The following is a 16212-nucleotide window of genomic DNA, read 5'->3' on the forward strand; positions in this document are numbered from 1 at the left end:
ATTTGTGGGTTTGAAGAATTTCACACTATCCCCAAAAGAGTAGATGCCAGTGTTTGGACTAGCATGATACTTGGAGTGTCCTAGATCATATGACATGTATATCTCAAATCTCTTTCTCTTTGTTGTTACCCTAATTTAATTCTTATACATAAATTATACCAGCAAAACAAGATCATGAAACTGATTGTAGAAAATGTTATTTGTGATTAAGAAATTAATCCTACATGAATGTAAGTTTCTTGTGTATATACAGTAGTGCTGTCGATTAATCGCAGTTAACTCACGCAATTAACTCAAAAAAATTAATCGCGATTAAAAATAATTAATCACGATTAAATGCAATTTTAATCACACTGTTAAACAATAGAATACCAATTAAAATGTATTAAATATTTTGGATGTTTTTCTACATTTTCATATATATTGTATTCTGTGTTGTAAATGAAATCAAAGTATATATTATTATTGATTACAAACATTTGCACTGTAAAAGATAAACAAAATAAATAGTACTTTTCAATTCACCTCATACAAGTACTGTAGTGCAATCTCTGTGTAGTGAAAGTGCAACTTACAAATGTAGATTTTGTTTTTGTTCTTACATTACTGCACTCAAAAACAAAACAATTTAAAACTTCAGAGCGTACAAGTGCACTCAGTCCTACTTCTTGTTCAGCCAGTCGCTAAGACAAACAAGTTTGTTTACATTTACAGGAAATAATGCTGCCCTCTTCTTATTTACAATGTCACCAGAAAGTGAGAACAGGCATTTTCATGGCACTTTTGTAGCTGGCATTGCAAGGTATTTACGTGCCAGATATGCTAAATATTCGTATGCCCCTTCATGCTTCGGCCACCATTCCAGAGGACATGCTTCCATGCTGATGATGCTCATTAAAAAAATAATGCATTAATTCAATTTGTGACTGAACTCCTTGAGGGAGAATTGTATGTCTCGTGCTCTGTTTTACCCACATTCTGCCATATATTTCATGTTATAGCAGTCTCGGATGATGACCCAGCACGTTGTTCATTTTAAGAACACTTTCACTGCAGATTTGACAAAATGCAAAGAAGGTACCAATGTGAGATTTCGAAAGATAGCTACAGCACTCGACCCAAGGTTTAAGAATCTGAAGTGCCTTCCAAAATCTGAGAGGGACAAGGTGTGGAGCATGCTTTCAAAAGTCTTAAAAGAGCAACATTGCAATGAGGAAACTACGGAACCCGAAGAACCAAAAAAGAAAATCAACCTTTTGCTGGTGGCATCTGACACAGATGATGAAAATGAACATGCGTCAGTCTGCACTGCTTTGGATTGTTATCGAGCAGAACCCGTTATCAGCATGGACACACGTCCCCTGGAATGGTGGTTAAAGCATGAAGGGACATATGAATCTTTAGCACATCTGGCACATAAATATCTTGCGATGCCGGCTACAACAGTGCCATGAGAATGCCTGTCCTCATTTTCAGGTGACAATGTAAACAGGAAGTGGGCAGCATTATCTCCTGCAAATGTAAACAAACTTGTTTGTCTGAGCGATTGGCTGAACAAGAAGTAGGACTGAGTGGACTTGCAGTCTAAAGCTTTATATTGTTTTATTTTTGAATGCAGTTATTTTGTACATAATTCTACATTTGTAAGTTCAACTTTCATGATAAAGAGATTGCACTACAGTACTTGTATTAGGTGAATTGAAAAATACTATTTCTTTTGTTTTTTTACAGTGCAAGTACTTGTAATAAAAATAAATATAAAGTAAGCACTGAACACTTTGTATTCTGTGTTGTAATTGAAATCAATATATTTGAAAATGTAGAAAACACCCAAAAATATTTAAATAAATGGTATTCTATTATTGTTTAACAGTGCGATTAATCGATTAATTTTTTTAATCACACGATTAATTGTGATTAATTTCTTTAATCGCTTGACCGCCCTAATCTACAGTAATCTTCTATGTGTCCTGCATTATAAGTCTTTGATCCATAATTGAGTTGTGAGAGGTTAGGTTACAGCAGCATGTGTTCAATAGAGAGTTAGAAAAATATACATGGTATGCAGAATGAATATTGAAAGAGTGTATGTGTGTCCTCCACTTTTTAGTGATTCCAGATCACTTGAAAAAAATATAATTTCTAGTTCTCTTAGGGTGAAATCCTGGTCCCACTGAAATCAATGCAAGTTTTGACACTGATTTGAATGGTTCATATTGCAGGTGTGATTTTGGCCATATTGTAGTGGTTGGGAGGCGGGGGGGAGATGTTAGCTTGCAGTATTTTTATTTCAAAGGACATTTTCTCCAAATCAACTGGACCCTCAAGTCTCCCTGCCACCAGAGGTCTGTATGTAAATTCAGGTTTTCTCCATCTCTTTCTCTCACTTCTCAAACTTTCCCCTTTCCACGTCAGATGGTAGCATGCCTGGCTGAGAATCCCTTACCAAATAACTTAATTTTTTTTATTTTTTTGATGAGAGATTTTGTTGAGATATTTAAGGCATCTTATGCACCCTTACTCCCTTGTACCACCATGCAAGCTGGGCCACAGTTTGGCCCTAAGAGAGTGCCATTTGCATGTAGCGACTTTTCAAAGTGTAGAGCTGCCTTTTAAAAGGAGGCAGCTTCAGCATTATTTTAATATCCGTAACAGTTCCAGTCAACCGTCACATAAAAGCAGCTTTTCCTCTATTGCAAATTAGAGAAGCTTGTTTTCAGCACAAATGAATTGAATGTTGTCCCTGAGTAATTGGGTGGAGAAGCTTTTTAGATGTACTTGGTATAAGAAATCTTCAGATTTTTTCCAGTTAGAAAGCACTGCCAAGTTGAGAACAAAGTATAGAAAGTTTACCTGCTAAAATCATTATTGTGGCTGTTCAGTTATAAAATGCATGAAGATTGTTGCAGTGAAATGGATACACATAGCCACACCTAACACAATAACAGCATTCCAATAGTAAATCATTGACGTGTCAGTGTGGCTTTCCCAGAAAGCTTGAGACTAAATTCCATCAGACAAAGCTGAGAGCAAGCAACCCTGAAAAAATACATTGCTGTGGTTTATCAGGTTTCACAGCAAGCAAAACCTGTTCCCATTATAACTCTTTATAAACATTAACTACTCTCATATGAAAATTAAAATGTGCCTCCAAAATGTTTAAAGTTCCTGAAACTTGCAAGTAGTATTAATCAGAAGTGAAGTTTATAAACCTTAGACTAAGAGGTCTAGAAGAGCAATTGTAAATATCCATCCAAGTTTATAATCAGACTTAACCCATGTACAACTAACTAGTTCCATGGTAGCTTTCACCTGGAAATGAGTTAATTTCAAGGTATTTTGGGGGCTCTGTATTCAAATAGTAGGAGATCTTCTGACCAGTGAGAAGCATGGCAGTGTCTAGGAACTCAAGGGAAGAGCAGATCCCAGCACAATTCCACCTTTTCTGTCCTTCCAACTTGACCCATCTCCTCTTGCTGCTACTTCAGGCTAAAAACTGGTAGTGGAAACCTGGCTAACATTAAGGGCAGGGAAGAACTAGTACAGATCTTAGAGTAGTTTCAAGTAGGGTGTTAGGACCTGCAAGCAAAGAGCAGGAAGCCATCCGCCTGCTGGGATGAGAGGATAATGTATGAACTTTCGTGTGTATGAGCGAATAATGTTGCCTTCTTGTGTACTACTGGCTACTACTGTCAGTTTGGACTAGTTCTCTTTTAGCTGAAGTAGCAGAGGCCTTTGTTTTGTGAAGATGGAGGACCAGACCATCCCAGTTCTAGTCCCAGCCCCAAGTCTTTGTTTGTGGGTATATGTGATTTATCTAGCAGTGGTCTCTGTCTGCAGTGCGTGGATTCACTGCAGAAGGATTCTCATTAAAGGAAGGAGAAGGAGGTGATGAAGACAAGATTACTCTTCCTCTTTGTTCTGTGAGCTCTGCAGAGACCATCTTGTTATGTGTTTGTATGTCACCTAAAATGATGGCACTGTCATCTGTAGCTGGGGTGCCAACCCACCACCACAATGCCAATATCTATTAATAAAAATAGGAAATAGCTATTAACCCCAGCAAATCAGACAATAATTCTGGTGCAGCCTTTTGCCAGGGAATCTGTATAGCTGTTCCAGCTAAATAAAAGATGGGGATTAGAAAAACTTCTTTAATATTGTTCATGTTGATACACAACAAATAAAACTGTCCGCTTGTTATACCAATAGAATAAAAACCAGCAGGATCTTATTAAGAGGGATAAGGCAAAGATGCCACATTTATTGTAAATATAATGGTAAAGCAAAAGATAAAAGTAAACAACATTGTTTGACTACTTATTCCTATCACTACTTATTCCTTACACACACACACACACATACATACATATATATATATAGATTCATTCACACAATCATTCATTCAAGTTCAGTATAGGTGTTATAGTTACCAGCCTAGAAGTTGCTCATGCCAAGTTACTGGCCAGGTATCTTGGTCATGAGGATGGAGCCGAGTCTGTGTCAGATGCACCTGATGCTCCTGGAGGTTGGCAGCAGAACCAGAGACTCAAAGTCATCAGTCTTGAGAGTCCATTCTTATAGGAATTAATTCCTATGTTAGTCTATGGGAGCTGTTTCATTCTGCTGTTGCTGACTCAATCAGCAGATGGCACATTCCTGGACACATTCCTGGTGGCTCCAAACTGTCCAAAGTTTGTGTTTCTCATCCTTCCAGGTGATGGGGTGGATCCCAGTTTACCCTCCGGGGGTTGTCTGGTCATCCACTTGACACATTCTTCGGCCGATGGATACTCCCTTTCTAGGCTGGCACCTCCCTAACCATTCATGTATATCAAGCATTCATAGAATCATAGAATCATAGAATATCAGGGTTGGAAGGGACCTCAGGAGATCATCTAGTCCAACCCCCTGCTCAAAGCAGGACCAATTCCCAACTAAATCATCCCAGCCAGGGCTTTGTCAAGCCGGGCCTTAAAAACCTCCAAGGAAGGAGACTCCACCACCTCCCTAGGTAACGCATTCCAGTGCTTCACCACCCTCCTAGTGAAATAGTGTTTCCTAATATCCAACCTAGACCTCCCCCACTGCAACTTGAGACCATTGCTCCTTGTTCTGTCATCTGCCACCATTGAGAACAGCCGAGTTCCATCCTCTTTGGAACCCCCCTTCAGGTAGTTGAAGGCTGCTATCAAATCCCCCCTCATTTTTCTCTTCTGGAGACTAAACAATCCCAGTTCCCTCAGCCTCTCCTCATAAGTCATGCGCTCCAGACCCCTAATCATTTTTGTTGCCCTCCGCTGGACTCTTTCCAATTTTTCCACATCCTTCTTGTAGTGTGGGGCCCAAAACTGGACACAGTACTCCAGATGAGGCCTCACCAATGTCGAATAAAGGGGAACGATCACGTCCCTCGATCTGCTGGCAATGCCCCTACTTATACAGCCCAAAATGCCGTTAGCCTTCTTGGCAACAAGAGCACACTGTTGACTCACATCCAGCTTCTCGTCCACTGTGACCCCTAGGTCCTTTTCTGCAGAACTGCTACCTAGCCATTCGGTCCCTAGTCTGTAGCTGAGCATGGGATTCTTCCGTCCTAAGTGCAGGACTCTGCACTTGTCCTTGTTGAACCTCATCAGGTTTCTTTTGGCCCAATCCTCTAATTTGTCTAGGTCATTCCATTTCTTAACCATATTTTAATTTACTGTCTCCACCACTTTCAGAGTGTGTGCTAATTCATTTGAGACTCCCAGCCCTTTAATCACAGAGGGTGGGGGTCTGTCCTAGGAGCCGTTGAATGAAGTGAAAGTCACTTAACGGCTTATAGTGTTTATTTACATTGTATCAATTACTTCAAGAACAAAGTCAATTAACTTGTTTGTAAGTTTTACATAGTAATAAAGTATCTTTCACAGCATAGATATAATCAATGGTTTCTACAGACAGTAGCTTACAAGTTTTAACAGAAGACACAAGAGATTTTTGTACTTGGTGAAACTGCTGGATTTTAAAGTGTGGGGGACAAATTATGAGGGGGTCACTGTCACTTGGGGGAATCACTGTTAGTACCTTAAAAATAACAGGAGTACTTGTGGCACCTTAGAGACTAACAAATTTATTAGAGCATAAGCTTTCGTGGGCTACAACCCACTTCTTCGGATGCATATAGAGTGAACCATATATTGAGGAGATATATATACACACACATACAGAGAGCATGAACAGGTGGGAGTTGTCTTACCAACTCTGAGAGGCCAATTAAGTTTTTTTCCTCTTACTTAATTGGCCTCTCAGAGTTGGTAAGACAACTCCCACCTGTTCATGCTCTCTGTATGTGTGTGTATATATATCTCCTCAATATATGGTTCACTCTATATGCATCCGAAGAAGTGGGTTGTAGCCCACGAAAGCTTATGCTCTAATAAATTTGTTAGTCTCTAAGGTGCCACAAGTACTCCTGTTATTTTTGCGGATACAGACTAACACGGCTGCTACTCTGAAACCTGTTAGTACCTTCTTTAATATCCCTACACGCTTTCAGATCCCAGTGACAATAATGAAGCCTGAGGAGAAAGCGGAGGTGCCCATCGGAGTTGTGATAGGAAGTATACTGGCAGGACTACTATTGCTGTTAGCGTTGGTTGCTGTTTTATGGAAGGTGAGTAGATATTTATATCTGTAAAAGTAAACCAATGAAAGTTCCCGCCTGAATACACCAGGGCTATCTTAGGAATTACTATGTAATCATGCTGAACAATCATTTATCTGCAACTTGGGGAGAAAAATATTTTTATTAGTATTGCACCTTCCGTGTGAGGATCTCAAAGTACATTACAAGGGATCCTTACAGCAGCCCTGGGAAATATGGAAAATTATTATAATACATTTAATAGACAAGGAACAGGTAAGCACTGATTTCCTGTATAACCATGGCACCTCTGTTTTCTGATAGGTGTCAGCCTACCTCCATGATTCCCAAGCTGTGTTCTGCACATACCTCCAGTGTTCCAAGGGGGCAGGCTGGGCAGCAGGAGGGATGGGGGTGGACTTTGGGGAAAGATGGGAAAATGAACAAAGATATGCAAGAGGCAGGCGGGGTGAGTGGGAGATGGAGAAAGGAAGAGGCTTGTGGGAGGAGGGAGAGGAGGGACTAAGGAGAAGAGCTATCCAGAGTGTCTGGTTTTGGGAAAGGCAACAGATTGTCTCTGCGCCAATTTTTTTTTTATTTGTGTTTGGGGCTATACCTTGAACCTGAATGCTCGGGGAAGGCAGATGAAGACATGCCTCCTGCTTTTAAGAATTTTCTTCTCCTTCTTTTTTTTTTTTTTTTTTTTTTTAAGAAACTACTGTGTGAGTCAAGAATCAGGTTTAAATTAACAGCTTGCTAATTAGAGTTGGTAGGGAAATGATAGTTTTCTAACACGAAAAAATATTGAAGAAAGTGGGGGGGGGGGAATTCTTTCATAAAAACATATTTTTTTGAGGAGGAGGAGGAAGGTTGCTAAAAAAAACAAACATTTACAACCTGAAAATTTTAACTAACGTCTGTTTTTTCTCAATAATTAGTTTTTCATCAAAAAAAAAAAAGTTCTGATGAAAATGTTTCTATCAGCTGAGAAATGTAGTCTCAAATGACTAAATAAATGGCATGTGTAGATCTTCTAATCCTAGTACCTTTCATTACCAGGCAGCACAAAATAGACAATATACATGGCTGACAAACTATTTTCAAAACTTCTTACAGCTTGGCTTCTTCAAGAGAAAATATGAAAAAATGACAAAGGATGTAGAAGATATTGACGAAATTACAGAACTCACAAAGGACAAAGATTGAAGACAACAGTGCTGGGAATACAGAAATAATCCTCTGAGCCACAAACAATGGCTGTGGTCCAATCAGATCTTCAGCTGGAGTGCCTTAAAGTTCAATAACTGTTAAACTTGGTTTTTAATTAATGAAAATATTTTACAGATTCTTCTGTATTGTAAGAGTAACTGCAGGTCAGTTTTTTTTCCACAAATGATTTATAGTATATTTTCTTGTATATTTTTTTCCTTGCAAACAAATTAGCCCTTGAATCAGGCAGGTCTGGAGTGTGCACCTTGTGGCAGAAATCCCACTTCTGTTCCACAAAGAGCAAAATAGAACAACTTTTTTCAGATTTTGGAACGATATCAGTCCAAGTTAATAGGCTCTTGGTAAAAATGATTTTTTCTACTAACTAAATTATCTAGATGAATCATTGCATGATGAATATTGATTCAGGACATGGAAAAGAAAAGCTCAGTTTGCGGTTTATTAGCTACATTTTGATTGTCTTGGAGAACTGACTCACATTTCCCATCAAATCTTAGTCTTAACTAATCCATAACGTTACAGGTTGTATATATTATAAAATGGGCAATGCGTCCTGATTTGGGAATGAAGACTCCAGACTATGCCCTAATATAGGATGTCTGGATGGGTTCACCATACCAAGTACATCACCATATTCCTTTCACTAAGGTGACAACAATTACTTTTTTACAGTGTGTGTCAATTGTAAAGTACTTCTAAATGAGACATGCTCCTGCCTTAGTGCTGCCTTGCATGTTTTGTCTCTTTTAAAGGCAGAAGATCTGAATTTGAAAACTCACTGTGACTTGCTGTCATTACCAGGTGCTACTGTGGCAGTTTTCAAATTCTCAACACTACTCCAATCGATTTAAATTTTACTTCTCTGAACCCTTGTCTTGTGCTGTTCACCATCTAATAAGGGAGAAATAACAAGCCTATATTTATTATTATTAAAAATCACTTACTATACCTTTAAATTTACATGTCATTTTTCTGTAACCCAAAGAGCAAAGCTGAACTGAAAACCTTTATTCATAATCCTTACGGCAGTAAAACCACAGACTATTGGCATGAGTACGAAGATGCAAGATTTTGCCTTTGTTCAGTAGCTGACAATAAGGCAGAAGTGAAAGAAAGTGTCTGGTGTATTATAGGAGCACAGGAAAAGCTAAGTAATGTGCAGCTAGTGTGACAAAGAACAGTGGAAGATCTGTTCTATATTGGTGCTTGTACCACTCTCATTGTTGTATTAATTGAGTGCCTTTCAGTGGTGCATTTAGCTATATAAGAACAAACAGCATGTGACAGTAGTCATGCTGCTTAAGAACTTTTATAAGTAACTTATGTTTTGTACAATTTAAAATACGGTAGTACTTTTGAAAGAAAAGTTTTAAGAGTTAAAAAGGAACGCTTATTCAGGTGGCCTTATGTTATGCTGTTTAATTTACATAACAGTTTTCTATTTAAGTGACCTTATGTTATATACCCTTTGCTTTAAAACAAAATCTTTGAATTTTAGGTTTGAAAAACTAAGAATCTCCATGTTAAAGAAAGAGCCCACACCAATCTTGTGGGCTGAGATAATTGAACTTTTGGTTGCCTCACTCTCGTGACAGGCAGTTAACCTCACAACAAGCACATCACCTGTTGTGATATGCTTTTCTTTACATATTTTGGATTAGAAATAAGGTGGTGTCTGATAGAAGACAATTATCTGAAGGGTGTAAAATTTTCAAAGGGACCTAAATCCCATTTTCAAAAGAGACTTAACATTTTGACTTAACTCTTGACATTCAGTTAGACTTTAGGCAAAGATTTTTAAAAGTACCACTCTTTTCTATGAATGTGACTGAGGCTCCTACATCACTTAGAGCCTTTATAAATTTTTACCCTTAGTCTCCTAAGGGCCCAAGTCACTTTCAAAAATTGGACTTAGGCTCCTAAATCACTTACGCACTTTTGAAAATTTTTACCAAAAGTCTTCTTAGTCAGTAAAAGGTAGCCAGCCAAGCCACCGACTTCCCTGGCTGGCAGAGGTGTCATTTGGAATAACAGCTGAATTATTTTCAGTCTATCGGGTGTTTGTTTTTATTCTAGAAGTTTTTTTATATTTTCATATTCTATTTTTTATGGTGACATGTTGAAAGACAATCTGGATCCCAAACTCGATTGTCTGACAGATAAATACAGTTGCCACCAGTTGTGTTTGTGGCCAAACTGAGTTTTTAAAAATTAAGTTGTGTTCTAAACAATTCCTTAAAGAACAAACTTCTGACTCGCAGTTATAAACCCTGGGTGCATCAACTAGCACATGCGACCTAAGATTGAAGATAAAAATTGGTCTCCTGCCTCAATTCTCTTTTAACAACTTGAAAAAAAAATTGCACCCATACTGTACTTGCAAAAGACTCATACATAATTAACCTTGTGCATTCAAAGCAAGGAGAGGAATTTAACAATGCAGTGGATGGTAAAATCTTTCATTTCTTGTGCCTTTTGGTGGTGCATGTAATGGAACCCAGGCAGGCAGCCAGTTTTTATTGTCAGTCACAAGTTGAATGTGCAGAGGAGTGTATTACATCCAGGGTTTTAGGTGAGTGATTACATTCACTTGCCATGACTGGGTTTTTCATTGTCCCAGGTGTTAGGATATTTTACCTAGTCTGGAAGAACTAGGTAAAAGTTCATCTGTCACTTAGCCATTTAATGTTACTAGTTTGGTGGGTTGGTTTGTTTTGTGTTTGGTTTGGGGTTTTTTTTTTTTTTGTATGTGTATTTTTTATTACTTAAATAGTTCATTCCATTTTGTAAAGAGTAATTTTATTGCACTTTTGGGTAGGCATAGCCTCAGAAATAATGCTGGAAATGTGATGTATATTTTGTACTGTGTATAACGGTTTGGGGGTTTACGTTTTTAAAACCTTGTAAAGATATTTAGTTTTATCTCCAACGTGTTATTTTGCGGTGCTGGGCTTTGATTCTAATCTTGCTTGCAACAGCAGAAGTCAGGAGTAACTCCAGTGAAATCAAAAGAGTTACACAGTGTAAAACTGGTGCAAGATCCGAATTAGATTGGCTGAGGTTTAGACGATATGAGTAAAGTCCTTTGTAAATCTCAAAAATTAGTTTCATAGGAGAGTGGACACTGCCAATGGGGAATGTGAGATAGAGATTTAATACAAATGATCAGACTGAGGACTCAGAACTAGATTGTAAACTCTTTGGGGCAGAGACCGTCTGTTATGTGCTTGTGCATTGATGGGCATAATGAGGCCCTAGAGCCCCTAGGCACTACTATAGTACAAATGATAAATACTAATTTTTTGTTACAAATCTGAATACAGAATAAGTAATAAAAGCAGGGCTTTGAAGAGTGAAAAGCTCTACTAAAAGCCACTATATAAAATGCAGCAACATTTGTCTTTGCTACAGTAGTAGAATCCTAAGGTTATGCTATTGCAAGGGGCTGACAACCAGGTGTTGAGGATACTAAGAGGCTGTGCCTCAGGCCTTACAGGTTTTAGCCACTGGTGCAGCAACACTGCTAAGCTCAGCTGCGCTGGTGTAAGTCACAGTTCACACTGAGGCAGCACATCTACACTAGGGGATTGCACCGGTGCAGCTATATCAATGTAGCTAGTTCCCACATGCTCTCCCCCTTCTAAAATTACAACTTCACAATTCATTTGCCCTCCCATCTTGGAGCAGTTTGTTGTCTTCCCCCTCCAAGTTGGCAGTGACTTTTGAGTGATCCTCAGACCCTCCACTCATCTACTTCGTATTACAGCCCAGTTTTGCACTTGAAAGAGCAACATATGAAAATAAAGGTAAATAAGATCAAACATCACTAAATACTACATATGTTGGTTACTTTTTATCAGGCTAACAATTTCCTCATGTCATTACCTTTTAAACATAATGAATATAAAATGATGTTCTCACTGAGAAATGCAGTTAAGATTTAAAATCTTCTCTGGTGACATTTCTGCCCTCTACTGTATGTATATTTTGCACTTTAGTACAGAATGCCATAGCACCTAATGTACTGGAGTTTGTTTTTGTTTGTTTAATAATAAAAATAAAAGGCAGCACTGTTTGATGTGTACATTCAAATCAAAACTTCTGTCAAATTGCATGTGATGCTCTATATATACACACACACCTGCTAGTATCAGGCTGACAATCTTTACAAAACTGGGTTCAAAATATTTAAAAGGACATCAATAAATTTAAAAATCATTTCTGTAATTTTTTAAATCTACCACTGGCATAAGCAACCCCCTACGATTACTATTATTAAAAGGGTTTAGAATAAAGCCTCAGTTTTTTCAGGTTTTTAATATATGCATTTGACAACAATTTGTATGTCATCAGTTTCACTACTATCCTCTGTGGGGGGCTTTCACACAACAAGAGAAATTGAGGGCAGATTCAAAAAGTAGGTAAATGTGTATGTAACACCACAAAAACTGGTAGGATAGCTACAGCAGTGTTTTTCAACCTTTTTTTGGGCAAAGGCACACTTGTTTCATGAAAAAAATCACGAGGCACACCACCATTAGAAAATGTTAAAAAATTTAACTCTGTGCCTATATTGACTATATATAAAGTAATTCTCTTGAATAGGAATCAAATAAACACAAAGAAAGTATTTTATAATTACTTTATTATGAAATAGTAAGTAAACAGAAATATGAAAAATTATAAAATACTTTATTCAGTGCGCAACCTGGGCCTGTTTGGCTGAACACAAAGCTGATATTCTGAGCTATTTATAGTCCTTAACATCAGTGGTGGGATTCAAAAATTTTAGTAACCAGTTCCGACATTCAAGCATGGTTTAATATTTTTTTCCCACGGCACACCAGGCAACATCTCGCGGCACACTAGTGTGCCGCGGAACAGTGGTTGAAAAACACTGAGCTACAGGAAAGAGGTAGTACTTTTAACTCTTTAAAATAATTTAAAGTTGGCCGTATCTCTTTAGCCAACTAGAACTGAGCATCTATATTCTATTTCACAACACATATTGAATTCAGGGAAGGTGAATGCCCCTATAACACTACCACCTACAGCTGTCTCTACTGACATCTACTGGATAGATCTTGATCCACATTCCTGCACCATCCATTACTTTGTAACGATCTCCCAGCATTCAATTGATGGTTAAAAATCAACCTAAACCACTTTTGAAAACATAACAATTAAATACTATGAGGGCCAGAGCAACATTAAAAAGTTGCTCAAATATTAAGCTATAAGCGATCATCCAGTCACAGCACAAGTTACTCTCAAATACTGCAAGCCAAGAAGTGAGAATTATTTTCTCTAAGGGGTTCTGCCATCAAATCCATTCTTTGCTTCCATGCTGTGATAGTTTCCTGCCTCCACAGGTCAACTGCCTGTGTTCCACAAATTGTTCTCTGTGCCCTTGCACTTTCCTGTAGAAAAGCCATCTCACCAGCATACTATCACAGGCATACAAAAAAGTATAGGTTAGGTACAATGCCTGGGTTAAAGATTTTTTTTTTCTTGATGACTACAAGGGATTGTTACATATTGCAACAGGAGATCTGATTATCTTAATGAGCACTAATGGTTGCAGCTACTTGCATTGTTCAGGCCCAGTATTTCTCTTGCTGATCTCCTGCAGCAATGAATTGCCCAGGTTTCTAGCACATCTTTATAGCACATCACCCTAATGTCCAATGCTGTTGATTTGCTACATAAAACAGTATTTCCGCTAGTTAATGCTAGGTGTAATGGTTTAGCTGGGTGTACCTTTGTCATATTATAGGATAGAGGCAAAGGCAGGATCGATCATTTCTTAATGGTCTTCAGAAGTTGTTTGAATGTGTCAAGTATCTTAACATCCTGTCCCTACTATAACTTCCAGTAACTCCCATAACCTTTAAATACATGTGTATAAGCTTTCTTGGAACTTTTCCATTTCTATTTTATAGTCCAGTTGAACTTATTGTTCTAAACCAGTGCTTACATTAAGTGATGCTTGTGCCTTGAAGGACAGACACAAAAACTGATGGTGTGATCTTAGCAGTTTAACACAACATGCCTCCCCTTTCTTATGCCTGGTTACTGGGAGGGAAGTAGTATTCCCCTTGATCTGAAATCTTCTCTCTGCTTATATGATGGGGATATGTGAGTGATTACTCTATTCTCCTTCCATCAGCTCAGTTACAGAAGCACCAGTGAAATCCATAGATTCCATAAGAAGCCTCTGAACCAGATACGGTATAACTTTGCAATGTCATTTTCTGTTTTAATGCTAGCATATAAGCACTATACTGGTTCTGCCTGGTTCATAGACTACCACCGATATGGCATGTTAGTCCTATACCTCTCTTTGTAAGTAATACCCATTTTTTGCTTGATCCCAGAATTGGGGCCTCTCCCTGGAAACAGATTCAGGTGGAGCCACTACTGCCAAGAACTTGAAACACTGGGTATAATAAGTGCACTTTAAAAAAAACCCAACAAATATTGATCTCTGTAGAAATTATCTTTATTCATGGAGCTGATAGCACTGAACAATCCATACAGCAAAGCCACATCCAAATAGCATAGTTCTTTACTCGCACATTCCAAACAAGGAAAATTAAGTCTATAACTTACTCTCCCCTACCTAAATATAAGAGCCAAAGTGACATAGAAGACACATCAGACACCCATAATAGATGCAAAGAGCGGCTTCTCTTCTTCCCAGGGATGTCCCCTGCCATCAGTAGGAAGTACACCAAAAACAGTACAAGGACCCAGTTTAATCACACTTGTGTTTGAAGTTTTGGGTTTTGATTTTGTTTTAAAACTTATTCTGGTTGAAACTAACACCAAAGATTACTGTGACTGAAGTTTAGAGAGAGAATTGTCTTTTTCTGTTTTTGCTTTGTGCAGTTGACAATGCTACTGAGGAAACAGTGAAACAAGTAGGGCCCAAGTGTTATGTAATGGCCTGTTGTGTAAGCTTGGGCAAGTCACTACACCCCTGTGCTTCTTTCCCTTCCCACACCTTCTCTGTTCTATTTAAGATTATAAATTCTCTGGGGCAGAAGCTATCTATCACTAGGTTTCTAAGGGCTGAGCACAATGGGGCTCTGATCTCAGCTGAGACCTCTACAATACAAAACTACAATGCAAATTGATAATATTTGTATATGTGAGTAACCTTACTTATGTGAGTAGCCCCATGAACTAATTAGTTCCTCCTGTTAAATCTACTGAATTTTTTTAATTGACTTTGTTTCAAGACGACAATGTCCTTTTAACAATGAGTTAAAATGAGAAATTTTATTCCTCACTCTAAATATTCTTGCATTTGTAAATTCAAGTCAGAGACTTAACACTGTTTTAATTTGTAACAACTATTGGCTTTTTTAAACCCACAGAATAAGACAGCTGCAAAAGCTGCTTCAAAACTAGTCACCTCTATACATCTATTAAAGTTCAGTTAAGTTTGTGTTTTATTGCTAATGCAAATTAGTTGTCTATGATCTCACTTCAAATAAAGAGCTTTAAATTTCCTTAATGTGATGGACCTGTAGTATCAACTACACAGTAAAAATATTTGTATGAAACAAAGCTTACTGGGAAGTAACCATTAGTAACTCTGGGGATAATTTATATTTTTTCTCTGCTTGTACCAAAAACTTTAATCAAATTAAAAGTGTCAAACTATCTAAAAGCCGGTATGTTGACTTTGCAGTCATATAAAACTAACAAAGGGTATTTTTAAAATTAAAAAACCACAAACCTGATTGTCATGTTGTGCTCTCCAGTGCTGCAGTGAACACACAAGGTGCCAGAATAAAGGTATTAAAGCAGCATATAGTATATAAAACTAGACTCCTTTCAATTAAGCATTTTTGGGGAAATGGTTTTAAAAAACTGTCTAGCTATTTAAAAAAAGCACAGCTGGGTGATTTTACAAAAAAAACAAAAGTTATTTGTGAACTTAATCTAATTACTGTCTGTATTTCATTCTGTCTTAGACTCAAGTGTTTGTTATAATGCATACGCTATTACTAGTTAGATTTACTGTAGAGCAGTGGTGGGCAACCTGCGGCCTGTCAGAGTAATCTGCTGGCAGGCCACAAGACCGTGTTTAAATTGACCGTCCACAGGCATGGCTGCCCACAGCTCCCAGTGGCCGTGGTTCGCTGTTCCCGGCCAATGGAAGCTGCGGGAAGCAGAACGGGCTACAGGGACATGCTGGCCACTGTTTCCCGCTTCCCACCTGCGGACGGTCAATGTAAACACTGTCTCACGGCCTGCCAGCTGATTACCCTGATGGGCCGCAGGTTGCCCACCACTGCTGTAAAGTATCTACAACTAAAGGCTGATCTGCATGCACAGTAGAG

The 16212-nt window shown here is 38.2% G+C and overlaps 1 protein-coding gene across 1 annotated transcript in view; it reads left to right on the forward strand.

Annotated features, from left to right (window-relative positions):
• ITGA2 (integrin subunit alpha 2) overlaps window positions 1–7834 on the forward strand; it is a 101537-nt gene extending 93703 nt beyond the window's left edge. The window contains exons 29-30 of the mRNA XM_065406608.1: window positions 6542–6658; window positions 7745–7834. Coding sequence (XP_065262680.1) covers window positions 6542–6658; window positions 7745–7834 — 207 coding nt within the window. The remainder of the gene's footprint in view (window positions 1–6541; window positions 6659–7744) is intronic.
• The last annotated feature ends 8378 nt before the right edge of the window (window positions 7835–16212 follow it).

The sequence above is a fragment of the Emys orbicularis genome, chromosome 6 (assembly GCF_028017835.1).
Source record: "Emys orbicularis isolate rEmyOrb1 chromosome 6, rEmyOrb1.hap1, whole genome shotgun sequence".
Taxonomy (NCBI): Eukaryota; Metazoa; Chordata; order Testudines; family Emydidae; genus Emys; species Emys orbicularis.